The sequence below is a fragment of the Aotus nancymaae genome, unplaced genomic scaffold (genome assembly GCF_030222135.1).
Source record: "Aotus nancymaae isolate 86718 unplaced genomic scaffold, 86718_ANA_hifiasm-v0.15.2.pri h1tg000108l, whole genome shotgun sequence".
Taxonomy (NCBI): Eukaryota; Metazoa; Chordata; class Mammalia; order Primates; family Aotidae; genus Aotus; species Aotus nancymaae.
This window is the reverse complement of record NW_026988523.1, coordinates 7,046,272-7,070,580: the sequence shown is the minus strand read 5'-3', so window position 1 is coordinate 7,070,580 and position 24,309 is coordinate 7,046,272. Positions and strand designations below refer to the sequence as shown.

Genomic DNA, 24,309 nt, shown 5'->3' with positions numbered 1-24,309 from the left:
AGATAATAAAACAGCATCTACCACATTCTGAACATTTTTTATGTGCCAGGAGCTGTGCTAGACACACAGACTACAAAATTCCATTTAGTTCTCAAATTCAGCTGAACAGGGAGCTACAATCACTGACTTAATATTTTTTAATCAACACCAAAAATAAGGTTTTGGAGCGTTTGGTATCTTACCTAAGGCCAAGTAGTTTATGAGGGCCTGGATCTCAGCCCAAGTTTCATATACTAATAGTGTAAATTATGAAGCTTTCTAACACTCTATAACTCTAGAAACAGCTATGCAAATAATAGAACCCTTAGGAAACAGAATACAGAATGCATTAATTTTTGGCTGTCATTTATAACCAAACTGGATAATTACCACAAAATACAATATAATGATGAGAAAAATGGTTATGCTTCCTATTCTTAAAATATATTACCTAAAAAGAGAAGTTCCAAAATATTATCTTATTATATAAACATATTAAATTATGAAAAAAGGAAGTTAAGCAGCTTGCCCTAGAGTTGTATATAAAGTACTATAGTAAACAAAAAAACTAAATTTAGAACTTGCCTCATTCAGCCTCTTTCAGCCTATAGTAAAGCCTTTCTTTTCTACTCTTCCTCTTCGAAACAATTTTTTTCCAAAAAGAAATTGACAGAGATTCAAAAAACTTATTCAAGGGAAATAACAAAAGTAAACTAAGGAATATCAAGAATTTCAGTTTGATTACATACACTAAACTGGTTTCAGCTTATCAGATTGCTGTTTTTATAAAATTAACTTGTAAGGCAAAGTAAAAGATATTACAAGATAAGAAAAGAACTCAAGCCAAAGACGATGAAAAAAAGAGAAATAAAACCCAGAGAAATATTGTAGGGAAAAGGTACGGACAGAGGTACAAAGGTTTAAAGCCTTTTGAAATGAAAGCAGTGCAGCCTACTGGCAAAGTAGGCAGCCTTTGGCCCAGGCCTACTGGGTGGGCGGGAATCTCTGCCATTGACTAGTTAACTGACGGAATAATCATTTTCTTTTGTTTCCTTATCTCTGGAGTGGGAATAATAACTATTATCTCAAAAGGTTGTAGTGAGGATTAAATGTATAACACATGTAAAACTCAACAGTGAGCCTGGCAAATAACTGTTATTACTTATTATGGGGAAAAGCCAGAAGGGGAAAATGCAGTAAGCATAGCCTCAGGCTTTCTGTACACAGAATCCACTGGGTCTTTTCTAACTATATTTACACCATAAACTAAAGAAATAAAAATATGATTCTCAAATAATACGTATAATTTTCAAGATCTTATATATCATATCCAAAATGTTAACAGCACTATATTTCCATGAACTTTATGTTTTCCTTGAACTGGTCTGAATTTAAAAGGCAACTTAAACCAAGATGCCACTGGCAAACAGGGGACAAGAATAAATATAAACCCAACTACAGAAGTATAAAACAATTAGATTTTGATTCCCAAAAAAGTAAGCTCTTGTCCTAAGTGTTTTATTAAATTGAGGCGAAGTCTGATTTTGATATATAGAATATTATTTTATTCTTTATTTTAAACCTTTCTTACATGTTTAAAAATATACAGGGGTTCAGAACAACCTCAATAAAATGACAACATTTCTACTAAAAGACCTTTGAAGCCAAACCACCAAGGTGCAAACATGGTTGGCTTCAAATGTGAAGAGTCATAGGCACATTTTATTAAATGCATTTCATAAAACAAAGAAATAAAAAATGCTGAGAAGAAAAATATTGAGTAGTTTGATATAAATTTTAAAATATCTTTCAGGCAAGAAACTGATGGTAAAAAAGTATATTTAGATGTTTTACTGCTCATACCTGCTTCACTAATTCCTCAAATGCTACTTTGCTACATCTAAACCCCTGACAATTTATTACACAATCCCATGTAGCACGCAAAAAAATAAGTTAATCTCTGCATCTGAAAACAGATCATTACAAAAGAAAATACTGACAGCTCTTACCTGTATTTGATAATTAAGTATATTATATTCTCAGCAGCACTAAAAATGCAGCTTCGTCTAATATAAATATCTAACTAACAATTACACAAAAGTATTTTTCTCTTAAAATAAGTTTTTGTATATACTTTTTCCAATGTTGACAACTTAAACAACATTGATCTATATATTTTGCTAAGAAAACATTAGGCACAGATAACATAATTTACATTTTCTTTGCTGTAAAAAATATAATATGTGCAAACACATATCACGCAAATGACTGACTAGTGGACACCACAGTAAGCTATCGTATAACTAACACAAAAAGGTTCATGTTTTATTTTACTTATTTTTAAAAAGGACATTCTAAATACCCTTAAGAGTAATACCTCACTGCTGGATGAGTATGAGTATCCTGCATCAGCATTAGAATTACTAGTGGGTTTTCTTAAAAGAAAAACAAAGCTTTACTATAGCAAAAAAAAGACATCACTTTTAAGCACACGAACTAATTTAAAAGGAACCAGATAAAAATGTTTCCAAAAGCCATTAAAAATACTTAATAAGCTACCAGATTGCTTTGCTGGAAGAAATAAATTATTTAACATTATGGATGCTTTATACAGCAGATTCTTTCATTAGCTAAGACACTTCTGAAGTAAGGTACCAATGGATGCAGATCAAGAAAAGGAGACAAAAAAAAACCAGGAGATTGTTAGGAAAAGGGGGAAAAGCAAATGTCATTTTACCCAAAAGAAACGAAAATCCAGTTTCTATTTGTTTGTAGCAGAAAAACTACTGCAGAGATTATAAAAACACAAACAAAGGAGTTGTTTGGCAAGTAATAAAATGCAATGCTTACTTTGCATCCTCCATGAAGAGACCACTTACGGATTGTAGGTTAGTGTGATTAAAAGTACACTTTGATGCAAAAGATTATACTTTGCCACATATATAATATGTAGCTTTTTTCTACAAAGGGCAATTTATGTAAGTAATAACTTCCACAAAGAGTGAGAGAAACACAGAAAGACAAAATGAGAAACAAAGACAGAGGCAGGGTACAGTCAGACAGAAACGCCAAGCCGAGGGGCTTGCTCATGTCCTACAGAAGATTTGAGACTTTTTTTCATCTCAGTGCTTATTTTTCCTATTACTGCACACTAATAATCACATGCTATAATTATTTCATGAGATAACCCTCTATACATCCTTCCCTTTAGTTTCTTACATGAAAAAGAAAAAAAAAAAGAAATCTTTAGTCTCATACTTCATTTTATAGTCAACTATTCAAGTAAATATTTCTCTGGTGGCAAATTTCCAGATGAATCCAGAATATGATCCAAAACCACTGTCAGATTACATTTGATTTACTATAGCTTTCTTCAAATGGAGCAAGAATTAGCCCGTTTCCTAGGTTTAGGGTCTTGTGCTTCCTGATCCTTCACACACATACAGGATGTGCACATTGTCTCAGACAGTCTTCGGAGGCCTAGCCGGAAAACGCTGTTGGACAGGCTGTATATTACACAGTTACAAAAACTATTACTTATTGCAAGCCACGTTGTTAAGAAGGACAGCGTCGAATTGTCCAAGATCCGGGAGCTTTCTAGAAGAAAGTAGATGATATAGGGGAGCCACAGCATATAAAATACACTGGTTATCCTAAACAAAACCATGGCGTAGCGTCGGTCGGGGCTGTGTCCAGTCTCTCTAGAAGAATCTACCTCATGACTAGGGAATCGGGCTCTTCGGTCATTTATCTCTTTGGTGTGCTGACGGCAAATTTTGAAAATGTGGAAGTAAGTGAAGCAGACGACAAAGGCAGCAGGAGCATATAGTAAACAAACAATAAAGCCAGTAAAATAGGCACTGGTGAGCCAAGAGGTGGCACACCATTCAAAAATGTCACCATGGTAACCAGGTTTCCCCCAGCCAAAAAAGGAAGGCAAGAAAATTAGGCAGGAGTAGATCCAGATCAAAATAATGCAAATTCTCAGGCGACAAGGGGTGACCAGTTGATTGTAGGAAAGAGGCTTGGTTATTGCAAGATAACGATCCACGCTGATGCAAGCAAGACATGCCATAGAAACACTTTTTAGAACTGAGATGATATATCCAAAAACCTGGCAAGTCAATGACTCGTGGACACCTGTGGAGTAGTGGAGAAGTGAGAGAGTAGGAACCAAGCAGCTAACTCCAACGAGAAGATCAGCATATGCCATTGTCTGAATGAAATAGCTGGTAGTATAATGATGTAACAGTGGAGCACAATGAAAGACAAAGATAACTGTTAAATTCCCAGCAATGATCAGAAAAGTCAGCAACACAATAACCACTGTCTCAAAGATGCAGACATCCACCACACTGTAGTGACCAAATCCAAGTGGGCAGGAGTGATGCTCGGACACATTCACAATGCCACTGCTCATGTTCAGGATCCTCCATTCAGTCCACCTGGATTCATTCATGGCTTGGAAATTAAAGATGCCTGCAGACTTGGCTACAGCAAGCAGGTGTCCTGTTAAACACTGCACATGAGTGTTTCAGAACCTGCTTCAGTAGACAGTGTCAGTGCTTCTGTCACAGCTGAGAGTCCCAGAGAGTGCTCAAGTCTCTTCATCAGCCTCAGTTCAGCAGTGACACACCTCAGCTTTCAGGGGGCGGGGAGGTAGAGAGAAGGGGGTAAGTTAGAAAGGAGGTGAAAAGAGGTCACTAATTAGCTTCCTCTGGTGCCCTCAAAGAACTTTTTGCAGACATAAGGCACTTCTAGAGAAAACAAACTTCTTATTATCTTGCACTATGAAAAATTAAATCTGTAAAAAGAAAAAAAAAAGGCCAAGGGAAGAAAAGCTTCTGTGGGCTGTTTGTTCTCCTAAAAGAGGCAGTTTCTTAGGGATCAACTAGAAAGAATGAGAAAAGAAAAACTCTTAAACTGTCTCAGGTTTCCTGTTTCATCTATGATGAAAAATGCATTTGTAATTTAGACTTTAAATAATTAAGATCTCAAATTTGGTTGAAAAGCTAACAAAAAGTTCATTGTGGCAAAGAGTGTCTTTGGGCTTAGTTCAGGGATTGATGTTGGTGGGTCAACTTTATAATCTATTTCTCCCTCATTTTTCTAAAATCTAAGAAAAACAACTCTATCAACGTTAATTTATAAAGATTCATCTCGACATGGGTAGAGTAGGGGGAATAAACAGACCCCAGATTGCCCTATAACTCTCATGAGAAGCAAGTATTTTTCCAATAGAAAAGATAATACACAATAAACTAATGGATTAACACCTGGCAAAATATAATAAACTTCTGAAGTTTTAATTCTGCATGCATTTTTAAAGCATTTAGATGAAAGCAGTTTTAGTACATTACAGTTACTGGTGGTACTAACAGCAACATAAATTATACCTCTTCCTTTTCAAAATGAAAAGAAATCATTTTTGCTATTAATTTGCACATACAACTTAAAATAACATTTGTTATTTGATATACCACCTTTCCTATAATGGAGCATGATAAAATATATAGCTCATAGTTATTTCTCGCCTTTGCAACTGTACACCAATATCTCACATATATATGTAAATACATATTAAAGTTAGACAATAATAAAACTTTCTGATACACTCTGAGCTTATCTGACCAGAAATGCTGCCATTATTTATTACTTAGGTGTTTCTAACAGGCTTCATATTCTACTTTGCTATACCTTTTTTATTTTCGGTAGATGATTAACACATTAAATCATTTCTTTAACTATATCTTCTGAAAGTGGAAAATTACCTTGTTTATTACATTTGCAGTTATGTAGCAGCCATATGTTAAAAAATCCCTCTTCTATTTCTGTATTCTATTTTGAGCAAGTACTCAATTAATACGGGGGCCATTAGGTAGGTTGCAGGATAGTCTTATTTTAAAATACCTCTAAAGTATCAAGATGAGTTTAAATCCTAGAGTTTGAAATATTGCAAGGCTGGCAGGATAGAATCCATCCAAAATGCTTCCAAGGTCATTCTGATATCAGGTTAACATTTGTCAAAGTACTTTTTAAAAGTAAAGTCATTTCAAAGAGTCTCTTGTCATTCTTTGTTATCTTGTCTTTTGAAGAAATAACATGCATTAGAAATAAAAACATTTCCTCCAGGAACAATGCAGCAGCTTAATAGAAAGCATTCTTCTGAAAGTTATTTTCTGGTGCACCACCAAGTCATTCAGGCAAGTCCTTCTTCTTTTGTAATAGCCATAGGATATTTCTTCTTGTACATTCCTAGTTTCACTTATCACAAAATAGTTCTCTTGTTACAGGAATAAGGTAATGCTTCTCACCTACATTCACTCTTATCAGCTGCTAGGCTGGGCTGCTTGATTCAGAAGTCCGATTTACTGTGATGCAGTTACAAGGATGCTGTCAGTATATTCTTCACAATCTCTCAGCATCAATGCCTCCACCTGAGCCCAAGCCCTCCTCCTCCTCATCATCCTGGGCTGATGCAGAAAAACTCACCATCAGAAAGGTGACTCGGCCCTCCTGCCCCAATCAACAGCACAGCCAATGGCTACTGCAGCTGAAACTGTCACTAGGTAACAGTTGCCAGGCACATGCAGGCTTATAGACTTACTCGGCAAGCTCCGATCAAGACTGACAAAAGAAGACAATGGAACTGACCGATCTTTATAATATATTAAGGCATTTATGAACTTCTCAAGTTATTCTCCTTATAGCATTTGTAAGGATTATTTTATATGGACAGGACAGAAAAAATAAACTGGCATACTCCTGTAAACCCTGTAAAGAAACTACCACAAGGCACTATGACACTAAAAAGTCAGCAGTAATCTAATGCTCTTTGGCAGAAAAAACTTATTAATTATTAAAAATCTGCCAAGTCTTCATGAACTCAAGTGATATGACTACTAATTTCTCTCTAAAATACATAGTTATATTTTAATTAACAGAAGTTAGAAATCATTTACTAATCTCTCCAAAACCCACCATACCCACAAAAAATTGCTGAGTTTGATGTATTTAACTGTACAAAGCAATATAACTAACACTACTGTACCCAAATCTATTCAGAGAAATACTGAAGGTCAAATATGATCTCAAAAGAGCATAGAAATTAGAATAAATAGAAACATTGCTTATCCACTTTTTATCCTAATATGGAAAAAAGGTCAAATAGTTAAAAAAATCTGTTCTAAGTGCTTGAGATACACATACCTAAATTAGAACAATGCAAATTAAACTCAAATATTTGATGGACATTAAAAATATTTCTGATTATTTTGACTTACTACAGGAAAACGTTCACTATTTTAAATATATTTCTTATGGAATTAGCACTTTTCTTTTTTTTTTTTTTTTTTTTTTTGAGGCGGAGTTTCGCTCTTGTTACCCAGGCTGGAGTGCAATGGTGCGATCTCGGCTCACCGCAACCTCCGCCTCCTGGGTTCAGGCAATTCTCCTGCCTCAGCCTCCTGAGTAGCTGGGATTACAGGCACGCGCCACCATGCCCAGCTAATTTTTTGTATTAGTAGAGACGGGGTTTCACCATGTTGACCAGGATGGTCTCGATCTCTTGACCTTGTGATCCACCCGCCTCGGCCTCCCAAAGTGCTGGGATTACAGGCTTGAGCCACCGTGCCCGGCCCTTAGCACTTTTCTTAAAGTGACTTAGAACTAATTTACAAATTATTTCAGAATTAAAATGCACCAGGAAAATGAAGATAAAAATGGAAGATAACTAACATTTGTTGAGTATTTTCTATATGCTAAGCACTGTGCTATGTGCTTTATATACTTTTCCTTTATAAAAATCTTAAAACTATATGAAGTTGGTATCATCATTATCATTTTCCAAAGGAAGAAAGCAGATACTAGAAATAGTAAGTATAACTTGCCTATAATTACAGAGTTGTGAAACCAGGACTGAAATAGGTTATCATTGTTCTTAACACTATTTAAAAATTGCAAACCAAAACCACAATGAAATACTATCTCACACCAGTCAGAATGGTTATTATTAAAAAGTAAAAAAATTGAGATAGATGCAGAAAAGGCCTTTGATAAAATTCAACATCCCTTAATGCTAAAAATTCTCAATAAACTAGGATGGAACATATCTCAAAATAATAAGAGCTATTTATGACAAACCCACAACCAATATCATATTGAATGGGCAAAAGCTGGAAGCATTCCCTTTGAAAACCAGGCCAAGGATGCCCTCTCTCACCACTCCTATTCAACATAGTATTAGCAGTTCTGGCCAGGGCAATCAGGCAAAAGAAAGAAAGAAAAGGTATTCAACTAGGAAGAGAGGAAGTCAAATTGTCTCTGTTTGTGGATGATATGATTGTATATTTAGTAAACCCCATCGTCTCAGCCCAAAATCTCCTTTACTGATAAGCAACTTCAGCAAACTCTCAGGATACAAAATCAATGTGCAAAAATCACAAGCATTCCTATACCCCATCAAAAAATAGACAAAGCATACAAACAGACACTTTTCAAAAAAAGACATTTATGTGGCCAACAAACATATGGAAAAAAGTTCATCACTAGTCATTAGAGAAATGCAAATCAAAACCACAATGAAATACCATCTCATGCCAGTTATAGAATGGTGATCATTAAAAAGTCAGGAAACAACAGATGCTGGAGAGGATGTGAAGAAATAGGAATGCTTTTGCATTGTTGGTGGGAGTGTAAATTATTTCACCTATTGTGGAAGACAGTGTGGTGATTCCTCAAGGATCTAGAACCAGAAATACCATTTGACCTAGCAGTCCCATTACTGGGTATATACCTGAAGGATTATAAATCATTCTACTATAAAGACAAATGCACATGTATGTTTACTGGCACACAATAACAAAGACTTGGAACAAACCCAAATGCCCATCAATGACAGACTGGATAAAGAAAATGTGGCACATATACACCATGGAATACTATGCAGCCATAAAAAAGATGAGCTCGTGTCCTTTGCAGAGACATGGATGAAGCTGGAAACCATTCTCAGCAAACTAACATAGGAACAGAAAAAGCAAGTATTTCATGTTCTCACTCATAAGTGGGAGCTGAACAATGAGAACACATGGACACAGGGAGGGGAACATCATACGCCAGGGCCCATCAGGGGGTGAGGGGCTAGGGGAAAGATAGCATTAGGAGAAATACCTAATGTAGACAACGGGTTGATAAGTGCAGCAAACCACCATGGCACACGTATACCTATGTAACAAACCTGCATGTTCTACACATGTATCTCAGAACTTAGAGTATAATAATAATAAAAAAGTGAAAAAATTACAGATGTTGGAAAGGTGGTGGGAAAAAAGGAACACTTATATAATGCCAGTGGAAATGTAAATTTGTTCAGCCACTGTGAAATGCAGTTTGACAATTTCTCAAAAACTTAAAACAGAACTACCATTCAACCCAAAGGAACAGAAATCATTCTATGAAAGACACATGCATTTATGTGTTCATTGCAGCACTATTCACAATAGCAAGCACATGGATCAATCTAGATGCCTATCAACAATGGACTGAATAAAGGAAACATGGTACATACAGACCATGAAGTACTATGCAGCTACAAAAAGAACAAAATAAGGTTCTTTGCAGCAACACAGATTCAGCTAGAGGCCATTATCCTAAGCAAATTAATGCAGAAACAGTAAAGCAAATACTACATATTCTCACCTTTAAGTGAGAGCTAAACACTGAGCACACATGGACACAAAGAGGGGAACAACAGACACTGGGGCTGACTCCACAGGGAGGGTGGAGGGTGAGAGGACTGAAAAACTACCTACTGAGTACTACACTCACTGCCTGGGTGATGAAATCATTTGTATACCAAACCAATGACACACAATTCACCCACGTAACAAACTTGTACATGTACTCCCTGAACCATAAATGAGCAAGAAACCAAGAATAAAACAAATAAAATCCCTACTCTCTTCTTTCATCTGACGGCTGCCAGTCAGAAAATGTCTTAGAATAATTTCAGATTTTATAAAAATGATTTATATCATATCAGTATCTTTTCTTACTGCAATGGAATAAAACTAAAAATCACAAGAGGAGCTTTGGAAACTGTGCAAATACATGGAAATTAAACAACATGCTCTTGAATGACCAACAGGCTGATGAAGATCTGAATAGACATTTCTCATAAGAGGACATACAAACTGCCAAGAGTTATATGAAAAATTGCTCAATTCGCATCAGGGAGATGCAAATCAAAACTACAATACAACTGTATAACTATAATCTCACCTAGTGAATATGGTTATTATCAAAAACACAAAACGTAACAAATGCTGGTGAAGATGCTGAGAAAACAGAACACTCATGTACCGTTAGGGAGAATGTAAAAGTAAAATAGCCACTATGCAAAACAGTATGGAAGTTCCTCAAAAATTTAGAAATAGAGCTATCATATGATTCAGTAACCCCACTGCTGGGTATATATCCAAAAGAAAGGAAATCAGCAATATCAAACAGATAAATGCACTACCATGTTATTACAACACTTTGGAAGGCCGAGGCAGGCGGATCAACTTGAGGTCAGGAGTTCAAGACTAGCCTGCCCAATATGGTGAAGCCCTGTCTCTACTAAAAATACAAAAAATTAGCCAGGTGGGGTGGCACATGCCTGTAATCCTAGCTGCTCGGGAGGCTGAGGCATGAAAATCGCTTACAGTGAGCCAAGATCGTGCCACTGTGCACTCCAACCTGTGCAACAGAGTGAGACTGTCTCAAAAAAAAAAAAAAAAAAAAAAAAAAGTAAACGAATAGAGACTAACATAAACCTGTTGTCTTTTAATAAATTTAAAAACGTACCAAAAGATGTATGCATCTAGAATTTACCTATTTCCTCAACTACGTCTCCTACCTGGCAAGTTTTCTCCATCTCCACTATCATTACCCTAGCAAACCAGCATCATTTTGTGCTTAAACACCCGTAGTGGCTTCCAATGTGGCCTCCATGAGTTGTTTGTAGTCTCTCTTCAATCCATTATTCACAAAAAAAAAAACCCAAATTTTTTTTCCACAATGCAAACCAGATTGTGTGCTTCTCTGTTTTAAAATACTTCCTGGTTTTACACTGCCCTTAGGATAAGATCCTAATAGGTGCTATAAAAACTGGTCTCCAGGTATCCATCCAGTCTCATTTCTCTTCTATGTTGTTTAGAATTAGCTGAAACCCCTCTACCTCCCCACCAACTCATATCCCTCACCCCCCAGTTGCAAATATACTTGCTATGCTCCCTATGGCCTCAGGATATTTAAAACTGCTGCTTACTATGCCATCACACTTCTTTTATTTAATTCAGATGCAATCTTTTGTCTCAGTTCAAATACCACTTCCTCTGGGAACTCTTCCTAGAGTTCCCACAGGGAACCAGACCAGATTCTACACTTATTATAGTTTATAATTATTTACTTCATTCAGCTTTGTCTTCTTGACTAGATTGCAAATCCCATGAGGGAAGCAACATCTGCTTTGTTTGCCATTACATCTCAAGTGCCTACACTGTGGTGCTGGACACAGAATAGGTGTCAAATAAATAAGTATTTAACATAATTTTAATATAAATCACATAAAACTGCTAAAATAGCCTATCAAAGGGCTGAAAAATGCTAATATCCAGTTTATGTGAAGCTCAGCATACACAAGCTTCACAAGAAAAAGCTAGGAAATGTATTTCCCAATTGTGGGAGGGGGAAATTAACTTCCTAATATATTCAAATGAAAAGCAATATTAGTCATCTATAAATCTCCCTACAATGAATTAAATGAGTAATTCACTAGTGCTTTGAAAAGTCCTATCTAGCAAGTGACATGATCAATTACTTATCATCTAAAAAAATGCCAAATGCTGCAAAATACAGTATCAATACACTTTAAATATACTATCAAATGTAGCATTAAAGCAACTTGGTCTAAGTGCCAAGAAATAAATACACCCTCTGAAGTAATACATATCACAATCTACTGATTTAGTGACCTCTCAAGGGTAGAAAACAATTTATGTTGTCAATTTCATTTCATTATGAGACAAATTATTAGCAACTAAGAGTATTTCAGAAAAGTTAATTTAGTGGCACTACAAAAGAAAACGTCCTCAACCTGATAAAGACACTTTATAGGAAAACCTACATCTAGCATAATATTTAGTGGTGAAATATTTAATGATGAAATATTAAATGCTTCCTTCCCAGATTGGGAAAAGGGGAAGTATATCTGCTCTTACATATCTATACACATTGTACTAGAGGTGCCAGCCAATATAATAGACAAGGAAAAAAAGGCATACAAGAAAAGGAAGATATAAGTGTGCACCTAAGAAATACTAAAATGTCTTTCCAAGTGCCCACCAGAACTAATGAATAAATTTTGTCAGAACATAGGTCAATATATAAAAATGACTGCATTTCAATATACTTGCAAGAAACAGTAGGAAATAAAATTTAAAAACAATAAATCATTTAAAATAGCCTTGAAAAACAGAAAGTAGGTGAGAATGTGTAAAACCTCGATTCTGAAAATTATAAAATGTCATTTGAGAAAAATTTAAAGGTCCTATATAAATGGAGATACACATACAATCCTTTTCTTTTTTGATGGAGTCTTGCTGTGTCACCCAGGCTCTGGAGTGCAGTGGTGCAATCTCGGCTCACCACAACTTCTGCTGCCTGGGTTCAAGTGATTCTCCTGCCTCACCCTCCTGAGTAGCTGAGATTACAGGCACGCACCATCACAACCGCTTAATCTTTGTATTTTTAGTAGAGATGGGGTTTTACTATGTTGGCCAGGCTGGTCTCGAACTCCTGAACTCAAGTGATCCACCTGCCTCAGTCTCCCAAAGTGCAGGGATTACAGGTGTGAGCCACCACGCCTGGACTGTTGTCTTTACAGAATGGAAGACAATATTGTTTAGAACATCAATTTTTCTCATATTGATTTTTAGATTCATTACTATTCCAATTAAAATCCAAGCAGCTTTTGTAGAACTGACAAGCTACTAATTCTAAAACCTGTAGGTAAACACAAAGGATCTAGGAGAGCTAAAACAATTATGAGAAAGAGAAACAAACAAAAACAAAAAACAAAGTTGAAAGACTGACACAACCTGAATTCAAGACATACTACAAAGCCTTAAGAGTTAAGATCTTGCACTGGATGCAGTGGCTCATGCCTGTAATCTAGCACTTTGAGAGGATGAGGCGTATGGATCACCTGAGGTCAAAAGCTCGAGACCAGCCTGCCCAACATGGCAAAACACTGTCTCTACTAAAAATATAAAAAATTAGCCAGGCATGGTGGCAGGTGCCTGTAATCCCAGCTACTTGGGAGGCTGAGGCAGGAGAATCACTTGAACCCAGGAGGCAGAAAACCCATTTGCTTGTTTATGGCATCCCATGATGATTTTATTTTCCCATCTTACAGGTGAAGCTACTGAGGGTCAGATGTTGAGACAGTTAAACTAAAGAGCTTCTGGGATTTACTGCTCTGGGTTCCCCTTCCACAACAGCATGGGAGCTGTCTCTCTCTCTCTCTCTCTGTCTCTCTCTAAGAAACCACTCTGTCACAAACAAACAAACAATCCCCCTCAAAAAACTAAAGAGCTTCTACATAGCAAAAGAAACTATCATCAGAGTGAATAGGCAAACTACAAAATGGGAGAAAATTTTTGCAATCTATCCATCCAACAAAGGGCTAATAGCCAGAATCTACAAAAAATTCAACAAATTTACAAGAAAAATATAAATAACCCCATCAAAAAGTGGGTGAAGGAGATGATCAGACAATTCTCAAAAGGAGACAACAAACACATGAAAATTTATGCGGCCAACAAACACATGAAAAAAAGCTCATCATTACTGGTCATTAGAGAAATACAAATCAAAACCACACTGAGATACCATCCCATGGCAGTTAGAATGGCGATTATTAAAAAGTCAGGAAATAACAGATCCTGGAGAGGATATGAAAAAATAGGAACGTTTTTACACTGTTGGTAGGAGTGTAAATTAATTCAACCATTGTGGAAGACAGTGTAGTGATTCCTTAAGGATCTAGAAACAGAAATACCATTTGACTCAGAAATCCCATTATTGGGTATATACCCAAAGGATTATAAATCATTCTACTATAAAGACACACGCACATGTATGTTTATTGCAGCACTGTTCGCAATAGCAAAGACTTGGAACCAACTCAAATGCCCATCAATGATAGACTGGATAAAGAAAATGTGGCACAAATATACCAAGGAATATATGCAGCCATAAAAAAGATGAGCTCATGTCCTTCGCAGGGACATGGATGAAGCTGGAAACCATCATTCTCAGCAAACTAACACAAGAACAAAAAAAGTGGGAGTTGAACAATGAGACAATGAGAACACAGGGACACAAGGAGAGGAACATTATGCACCAGGGCCTGTCGGAGGGTGGAGGGTTAGGAGAGGAATAGCATTAGGAGAAATACCTAATGTAGATGACGGGTTGATAGGTGCAGCCAACCACCATGGCACGTATATACCTAAGTAACAAACCTGCACATTCTACACATGTGCCCCAGAACTTAAAGTATATAAAAAAAGAAAAAAAATCAGCAAGCCAAAGACAGTATTAGCAAAATATATATCTAACAAAGGACTTGCATCCAAAATACATAACTGACTCCTACAATTTGTTAATATAAATACAAATAATCCAATTAAAAATGGTGAAAAAACTGGAAGACACCTCACAAAGGAAGATATACAAATAACCACTAAGAAAATGAAAAAGTGCTCAGCATCCATAGTCATAAGGAAAAGGCAAAGTGGTCGAAATACCAATATATACCCACAATGAGATACCAATATATAACCACTAGAATGGCTAAAACGAAAAGACTGACAATACAATGTTGGTAGGGATATAGAACAACTGAAACTGTACACTGCTGGTAGTAGTGTAAGATGACTCAACTTTGAAAACTTTGACAAACAGTTTGGGATTTTCTTATAACATTAAAGAAAATCTACCCTATCTCTCCCATCGATTCCATCTAGTAGGAAGGAAAACATATTGTCCACAAAACACTCGTTTAAAAATTTTCGTAGCAGTATATATAAAATGAAATAGCCAAAACCAGAAACATCCTACACACATCCATCAACAGGGGAATGAATAAACAAACTATGGTATTTCCATACAATGAAAAGGAACAAAACTGATGACACACATAACATGGATGAATCTTAAAACTAAAAGAAAGAAGCCATACATTGAAGAATATACATTCCATGATTTTATATGAAGTTCTGAAATGGGAGAAACTAATTTTTGCTGAAAGAAATCAGAACCCTAGTTGCCTCAGGGTGTGTGGGGGTGTGTGGGGGTGTGTGTGTGTGTGTGTGTGTGTAGTGTGTGTAGTGTGTGCTCATGTGCACACATGTACCAGTCAAGACTGGCAAGAGGTATGAGGGAACTTTCAGGGATGAGGGAAACATTCTGTTTCTTGATCCATGTAGTTACACACATGCATACATGTCAAAGCTCATTAAAATGTGACATTTAAGACCCGTGTAAGTTATAGCTGAAGAGACTGAAAAACCTGTGATGGTTTTTGCATGTAATCAAGTGTTCGAATTTTGTGTAAAGCCATGAAATGAAGGCCCCAAATTACTTGAGTGAATTTTAAGGCATTGCCAGGAAATTGTTTAGTATATTGATGTTTAAAAAGAAAAACACCAGAATCCTTTGTAGCAATGTGCCATAAAGAATGAGAGCTACTACAATGTCTGAAAGAACAGATACTGGTGGACAGAGTAAGTATATCCAGCCTGTGTGTACTTTCACACTCAATCAGTATATCTGACTCATGGCTCAGTGTTTGTACTCAAGATACAACAGCCCAGCTGCAAGTGAGACACTGAGTGAGAAGAGACTTATTAAATGCCAGTTATACAACACTTTAAGACTGCCCTAGCTAGCTGAGCTCTAAGACAATGAGCCAAGTAAGCAACACCTTTGAGAGGTTCCATTATGTTTCATCAATCATACAGAAAAATGGAGAAAGAAAATACTAATTTACATGTATATTTACGACCTTCTTAGTGAGGAAAGTCTCAAACATAAAATGTGTTTAAAACTAAATTAATAGGTCAAAACAGTATGCAGAGCAATAAAATAAAACCATATACAGTATGATCTTTCTTCATATATTTTCTCCTAGGTATGTTATTACCCATAATAAATATTTATTAAGTTTAAAGACAAGGAGACAGTATGACTTAGAGGAAAGGATATAGGCTTTAGAATCAGACAGATTTGGGTTGGCACGATGGCTACACCACTCATTAACTATGAGGCCTTGGGTATATCTTTTTCCCCACATATCTCAGCTTCCATCTTTAAAATGGAGATAATAACACTTACCTTTAAAAGTTGGCTATGAAAACTAAAAATTAAAAACAAAGCATGTAAACATACAGTGGCTATTCATTCAAAGCTCAATGAGAGAAACAAGCATATTATTTTACCATCAGTAAGCTTTTTGTTTAATCGTTTTTCTTTCAGAAACTACATCCACAGGTAACATGCTGAGGTTCAGAAATTAATAACAACACTTTTTCTTTTCTATTGAATTCCCAGTTCACTCATCATTCCTTTTTATTATAAAAAAAGTATATTATTAAAGAAAAGAAATATCATTGTCTGAACCTGACCATGCTTTCTAGGAAAATCCCATGATTAGCAATAAAGTAACATAAAATTACCAAGGCTCAGTCCATGAAAACCTAAGGTATGTGGATCCTACATTTCCCAGATAAATGAGGGCTTTTTAAAATTGATTTTTAAAATTTTGTTTTATGCCAGTGGACTGGATAAAGAAAATATGGTACACAGATAACATGAGATACTATACAGCCATAAAAAATGAAATTATATCTTTTGCAGCAAAATGGATGCAGCCAGAGACTATTATCCTAAGCAAATTAAATGCAAGAATAGAAAACCAAATACTCATGTTCTCAATTGAAAGTGGGAGCTAAATATTTGGTTCTCATGGACATAAAGACAGCAAACCTAGATGCTGGGAACTATTAGAGTCGGGAGGGAGGGAGGAAGTAAGGCTTAAAAAACTATGGGTACTATGCTCACTACCTGGGTGAAGGGATCAATCATACTCCAAACCTCAGCATTATGCAATATTCTGATGTGACAAACCTATATGTGTAACCCTAAATCTAAAATAAAAGTTGAAATTATTCCTTAAAAAAAAAGAAAAATGATACCAATTTTTAAAAAAAATTTGTTTTACTCTATTACAATAGGCATCTAAATTCTTATAAGATGTATTATCTAGTCTTCTGTCTTCTTAAACCAAGAATTCTGACATAATTTAATATTTGATAGGCTAGAATCATCACTACTAAGAATACTGTCTTCTGATACAATCAAACCTTTGTAGCTGTGGGATTTGTTTGATTTCCATAAGAATTAGGTACCTTAAAAATAATACATGGCTTCCTATATTTTCTGAATCTATTTGCAGAGCAAACATAGCAGTAGCCCCTCCTTCCCGTTCTAATTTGCTATCTTCATTTTCTAGAGGCCTCAGTATCAGAAACTAAGCTTATAATAAGAATTTTTTCCCGAAGAGTAAATAACGGTACTGCTCTATGAGTAAAGTGCCATAGCTCCGGCCTAAGCTGTCAGTTATTTCTAGGTAAGTGAAGCGGTAGCTGTTTTACTACAGCAATCGATGTGAAAATACACTTAAAAATAACACAGGAGAAAAGGAAATTTCAACCTTTCTTACATCTCCCATGGCTTACAACTAACTATCAGTCATGACTGTTTCTTACTTTATAAACTAAAAAATCTAGAAATTACATTTTTAATATAATTTCATTTCATTTTTATATCAATGAAATCCCATAAAAATGAGAATTATCTCATAGAAAGGTTCAAAACAGCTATCTCCCTTCAACTTCTATATGGTAAAAACAGAGAGAGAAAAGTTGGACCTTAAGACATTTCCTACAAAAGTCTGTTAAAATTGTATGAAAACAGAAGAGCACACTCTCATTTTGAATAATGGGTTCACATTATAGAAAAGAAATGTTGGTTCACATTCATTTTAATTAAAAGAAAATTTTCTCTTATAAAAGAAAATTGCTATTTTTTAGGATATCTTATTGTTATGGCAACTGAAGTACTAAAAATAATAAAGAAATATCAAAGTTGTTATAGCAACTAGAATTTTAAAAAGCCATGAAGTATAGAATGATCAAACCTTGGCTTGAAATGCAACATCTATGACTCAGTTTTCAAAAGAAAACTTGAAATTCTCATGATCTTGTCTTTATGAGTTGTCTCTGCAGTCCAAATTAAAAAATAAAAAACAAAAACCTAAGCATGAGTTATTTTTTATATCACTTACACCTTTCGTTATTCTACACATATTAACAATGTGGCTTTGACAACCCTACATGTTACTGACTTCCAACAATACTGGGAAATGTTGAGCACTCAATAAATGTCTGTTAAAATGAACTCTATTTGGTTTGTATGAAATTTGGATTTTCTGCTCTTCTAACTTGCTTCCATACCTCCAATCTTCAATGCACTTCCCTAGAATACACTAAAAATGGAAAAGTTTTACTTACTGCCAACATGTTCTGCCCAGATTCATGCAATTAGAGTTTAATTAAATTAAAATGTTAATGATGGTCTACTGCATGCTAGGTATTGTTTGAGGTCTGGGATCCTATTCTCACAAAACAAACAAACAAACAAACAAAATCATGAAGATTCTAAAAGAAGGGGTAAGTCTTCTGATTTTTTTTTTTTTCAGACAGGGTCTGTCTCTGTCGCCCAGGCTGGAGTGCAGTGGTGCGATCTTGGCTCACTGCAACCTCTGATTCCCGGGCTCAAGCAATCCTCCCACCTGAGCCTCCAGGACTACATCTGGCTAATTTTTGCATTTTTTGTAGAGATGGGCTTCGACATGTCGCCCAGGCTGGTCTCAAATTCCTGAACTCAATCAATCTGCCCACCTTGGCCTCCCAAAGTGCTGGAATTACAAGGATGAGCCACTGAGTCCAGCCTTTTGAAAGATTTAAGCTGAGATGTAACATGAATTAATTTATTTTCCCAAAAGATACCTTATTTGGAAACAAAAATTAAAATTTACATGCTTTGTATCAAAAAATCAAGATAGTCTTTAGTTTCATATGCTCCTTGCTAATAACTAACGACCAAAATTCAGTAACAAATGTAGTAATATATGTTGCTAACATAGCACATTTCTCCAGTGTTTATAGACTAACTTGGCTGGAATTGGCTGGAAACAGAACACTATGTATGTCTCTCCATACCTTTCTCCTTTATTTATACCCTCTATTGGTCTGCTTTTTAGTGTTCTCCCCCTAAATCCATTGGTTTATCTTATGAGCTAGTAAAAAAGACTTGAGAAGGTGGGCTTGGTGGGAAAGGGTGCCATGGATTCTCCTTAGATCTAGAAAGGGAGAGGCGCAACACTTGTTAGTTAGGGAAAACCTGTTATATATATTATAGATACTTATGACTCTGTAGAAAGAGAACACCTTCAGAAAACACAAAAGCCCTTCCTTTAACTATATTATCCAGTAAAGAAGATGACTAGTTATGACCACTATTATTTTAAAGCTAGCCTAATATAATTCTATTGCCTTTCATTAAAATAAATACTGTTATCCTTTAGATTAATGATTTACAATACCTAGATTTATTCCAGGTTATGCTTACTAGCATCATACAACAAAATCTCAATTGTCCTAGTTTTTAAAAAAAAGAATTGCAAGCACTGAAAAAGCACCAGAAAAAGAACCTAATATAATTTTATGTAGCTGTAATAGTACTTTTGAAAAGAAAGCTAGAAAAAAAAATCTGTGTTGTAGCTCTCAGTATCATATTCACCCTGTCAGCAGCAATTTATTTTCTGGAAGACAACGTAATTTATAACATTAGATTAATGTGGCAAATATACATTTTTATTCATTTTATAGTTTGCTTCTAATAGATTATGGTCATGAGAGTTAAGAATACAGTTTGTATTTAATTGTTTATCTCCATATATTTAGATAACACTAAATAAAATATACAAACACAAACATGCACACCCAACACTGGTGAAAAGAGGATCTTTGAGGACTTTTCTTTCCCCATAAGATGGTTTGCCATATTATTCAGGGTTGAAAACCCTGACACGAATGGTAGAAATTTTTTAAAATGTCTCTTAATAATGATTAACTACTCTGGTAATACAAATGAAAGTGAAGGCAAAGCTAAAGAACACTATTTAAATAAACTGATAATAAACTAACTTAATTTTTTAGTTTACAGTGCCCATTAAGCTTTGGAAAATCTCCAACTACAAATCATTATGAACAGATAGAGTTAGAGAGAATATAGTTAGTAAGAGTAGAATTCTCATTTAAACATACATTTGTTCTTTACAAGAAAGCACTAAAGAAATGTCTTAACTGTTATGCCCTCCTCTACAAACTTCCCCCATACCTCATTTTCATCCAAAACACTGCATTATCAGCTCCTAGACCTAGACAATTGTCTCACTTATCTCTGTATCACTCAGGAAGCCTAATACATAATGCTTTCATCATAGGTCCTTAGTGCATGTTTGTTGTAAGGATAATATTTCTGTTGACTCAGCACTTCTGCTCCAGAGATCTCACAAAATGTTGTAACAGACATTACTAACTTTATAAATATGATGTATGGCTTACTCAAGATTATACTGTATTAAATATATGATGAAAGATGAAATGTCAGCAGAAAGAAATGGCATGAAAACCTTCTAACCCTCAGACCAGGGATGTATTCACTAGAAGATCGATAAGACTCTACTGCAGGTGCCTGAAATAATGTACTAAGCAATTCAATTGGCTAATCAACAAAGGTCTGAGTGTGTTTGATCATATTCTTCACTAGGTGATGGAGCTCCTCTGATAAAAGATTTCATTACTGTTATCCTCAGTGGCAAGCACAGTGCCTGGCACACAGCAGAAGGTAATGATATTTGCTAAATAAATCAGGTGGACTGATTACTGTTCCTTTCCTGTTGAACATCAACATAAAATATTATTTTACACAGTAAGGGTCTCATCTAGAATAAACATCAGGATTGTTTTAAAATATCAGAAATTGGGGTGGCTTAAACCCACCCAGAATATAAAGCTGTTTAAAAGAAAGCTAAAAATATTAAATTTTCTCATCATTCTATGTGGGGGAATAAGAAAAATGAGAAATCAAAGGAATTGACCTACATAGGCCAGTACAACTTCCTTTTTTCATCAGGCAGTTTCAAAGCTAAGTGGCTAAAGTGATTAGGTAGCACAGGGAACAACTCAGAACACTGAACCTTTGACAGAAATCCCTTTTTAAGAGACAGAAATTGAGAAACGAAAGAATAAATGTATTAGGCTGTTTCTAAGACATGCTTAAGAGAGAAATGAATGTTGCTAACCTGGCAGAAGCATGGTAAGAAATGTCTCTATTGAGAAGGAGTCAAAATCAAAAAAAGAAAACGTCATTAAAAATTGAATTAGAAACTGAAGTCGGGATCAGCACTCATCTTGGGCAAGTTTTGGCCCACTGAGCAGCACAATGCCATAATACTTACAAACTACAGAGTTTAGAAATAAAATCAGTCTACACACACACACAGAGGTTTATGTTAAACAGAGGTTTCATAGAGATTTATATCACAGAGGTTAAATATTCCTGTTACTCTAACACTAACATCTCCACCATGCCAGCTTCAAACCAGCAGTGCTCTACGGTTTTTTAGTGATGACCATAACACAGGCTAAAGCTTCATAAGTGTGACTCTGCAACATGGACCCATATTACATATTGTTATGACTGACTGATCTTCCCATTCACTTTCTTTTATGTATCCCTACTTTCTAATGCTGAAATAACTAGGTACATATGCAGCATAAAGTAGAAAAATGACTCATACCAATACATATATTCATACAGTAAAGCATTTTTGAATAAATATAATTTTGTTCAGAGAAAAATATGACTTGGGTTAAAAGTAGATTCTCATAGGATTTGAATGTACTAATAAGATGGTAGACTGGGTATTTAAAAATCAAAACACTAATACCAAGTAATTTATAGTCAACATTTATTCTAGGAAAAATGTGCTCATAAAATTTTATTCCCTATCCAATGTTGTGATGTTTCTTATAGGATAACAATCAGATAAATCAACTTCTAGTTCTTTTCTTCTTTCATTACATATAAAGTATTTCCAGTGCTATGCTCTTTGAATCATATCAAGATCTTGGGGTCTCAACTCTCCAATATTGTATCAGTTTTCATAGGGCAAAGACATGTATTAAGATGTATTTGTGATAGAAAAGCTTTGGATAATTTTAGGAAACCATTTATCTAATATCCATAATATGTTTTTATACTTGTAGACTTGATAGCCCTAATAGTTTAAATGCTTACATATGAAAATATTATCTGGCTACCAAAAGACAGCTTCAGAAATGTGAGAGAATCTAGCTATAGTTATGGATTGAAATGACATTTTCTTAATAATTACTTTTATAAATGTACCGCCCAAGCTAAATGTCATTATGGGGCTATTTATAATTTAAATCTTTCTGTCAAGATAATTTTATGTCCTGACATGGCACTGAGTAGGCTCGAAACAGCTGTATGCCCTGAAGGGAAACAAAATTATCAGTGCTATTCAAGTGTAAAGGTATTAAATAGGCAGTATTTCCTACAGAACTTCATGAGAAAAATGATGATAAATTGTAACATAGCAAAATTATATCACTCAAATAATTACAACAATGATATTCAACAAATAACTTTTCTCCCTTCTAAATAGAAGAAATTTATTTATAAATACAGTTAAAATCCTTTGAACTTGCTAATAAACTAGATGTATGGCAGTTACAACTAACATTTGTTTATATGTGTATGAAATGGGTGTTTAAAAAGTTTTGGAAATTTTCAGAAGAACCACTTACCCAATATCCCTGGAATGTCTTTATATCTGTAAATTTTAATGGTTTTAACCAACAAAAATAGAGTGAAAAGAAAATTCAATTATTAAGTAACATGAGCAAATACTGTATTCACGGAAAATACATCTAAACCTCATCATTAATAACAGATAACAGACAAGACAGTGAGAGTAAGGTGATTGTTTTTGTTATGTTTTACTTATTCAGTTTTATAAAACTGTTAGCATAAAGACCATTAGGTTATATCTAATTTGTTCCTTACATCTTGGGAGATTTTATGAGAATCTAAGTTTGTGGAGAATTCTAAATTCATTTGTTGCAAATATTCTTCATGTCTTAGCCAAACACTACTGGAAATAACAGAATAAAGTTCTAGTCTACTTATTCACCAGATGACAGGGAGAAACTCACGACTTCTCCCAGTCCTAAATGCCTATCTGTCTCATTTTTTAAAATGACATGCTTACCATCTGAAGCATGCACTAGCAAGATTAGATTTCTTTTTATAAGTTCTTGAGAGCTCTGAAACGTTTACATTCAAAAGGGTGCTGGTTAAGATGTGCAAGTATTATAAATGTGGGCTGAGATACAAAGACTGTACACATAATAGCTGCAGGAAACTACTGGTAAAGAATAATATTTTACATTATCTGTTGGTTATACAGGTCAAATCCCATTTACAACAAATGCTATAACAAATTCCAGTGAAAAAACTCAGCATGACAAAAAGATTCCCAATGCTGTATTTTATGATCTATACATCTTAAATAGTATTTGGAATATATTAATGTTCTCTACCAACCAAAGCCAGCAACAAAAGAAAATGTAGAAAATCCTATTATTTGTTTGTTCTGATCAATAAGCACAGTTTGAATCCATGTTGTTCTAAATGCTTAATGATAATCCTACTGTTGGCTTACTTTAATTCCACAAAAATTTAGATCCAATTGTGTATTACAATTTTATAATAGTAACAATGTCAATAAAGTGTTAATCATGTACACAAATGAAATAAAAATTTGTGTCATGAATGATATGATATACAAGTCAATAAAATGTGTTAAATTCAGCTTCAATTTTTCTCTGGAATAAAAAAGAAAAAAATGTTTTAAAGAATAAAATTTATTCCTGTTTTTCATAGTAGCAATAAGACAATTCAGAAAGTATGTGATTTCCAGGTGATTACTGCATTGCATGTGGTTAAAATTACTCAGCACCTTTTTCTAGCACCTTTTCATTTTCTATAAAGAAAACAAAAAGCCAACTG

The 24,309-nt window shown here is 34.9% G+C and overlaps 2 protein-coding genes across 8 annotated transcripts in view; both read right to left on the bottom strand.

Moving 5' to 3' along the window:
• The window catches only part of RABGAP1L (RAB GTPase activating protein 1 like), a 726,923-nt gene that overhangs the window by 447,963 nt on the left and 254,651 nt on the right, over nt 1–24,309 (bottom strand). The window lies entirely within an intron of this gene.
• Nucleotides 1,528–7,221, bottom strand: GPR52 (G protein-coupled receptor 52). 2 transcript variants are annotated; one of them, XM_012444390.2, is made up of 2 exons: nt 5,751–7,221; nt 1,528–4,620 (listed from the first exon to the last, which is right to left on the bottom strand). In XM_012444390.2, exon 2 carries the CDS (start codon nt 4,436–4,438, stop codon nt 3,353–3,355), a length of 1,086 nt encoding a protein of 361 aa, XP_012299813.1. In that variant the 5' UTR covers nt 4,439–4,620; nt 5,751–7,221; the 3' UTR covers nt 1,528–3,352. The 2 variants fall into 2 exon arrangements, with proteins under 2 accessions (XP_012299813.1, XP_012299814.1); XM_012444391.2 differs by having other exon boundaries at nt 1,528–4,870; nt 5,890–7,221.

Excerpts from the sequence above, each read along its gene's own strand:
- GPR52 (XM_012444390.2), bottom strand. The coding sequence starts at position 4,438 with ATGAATGAATCCAGGTGGACTGAATGGAGGATCCTGAACATGAGCAGT.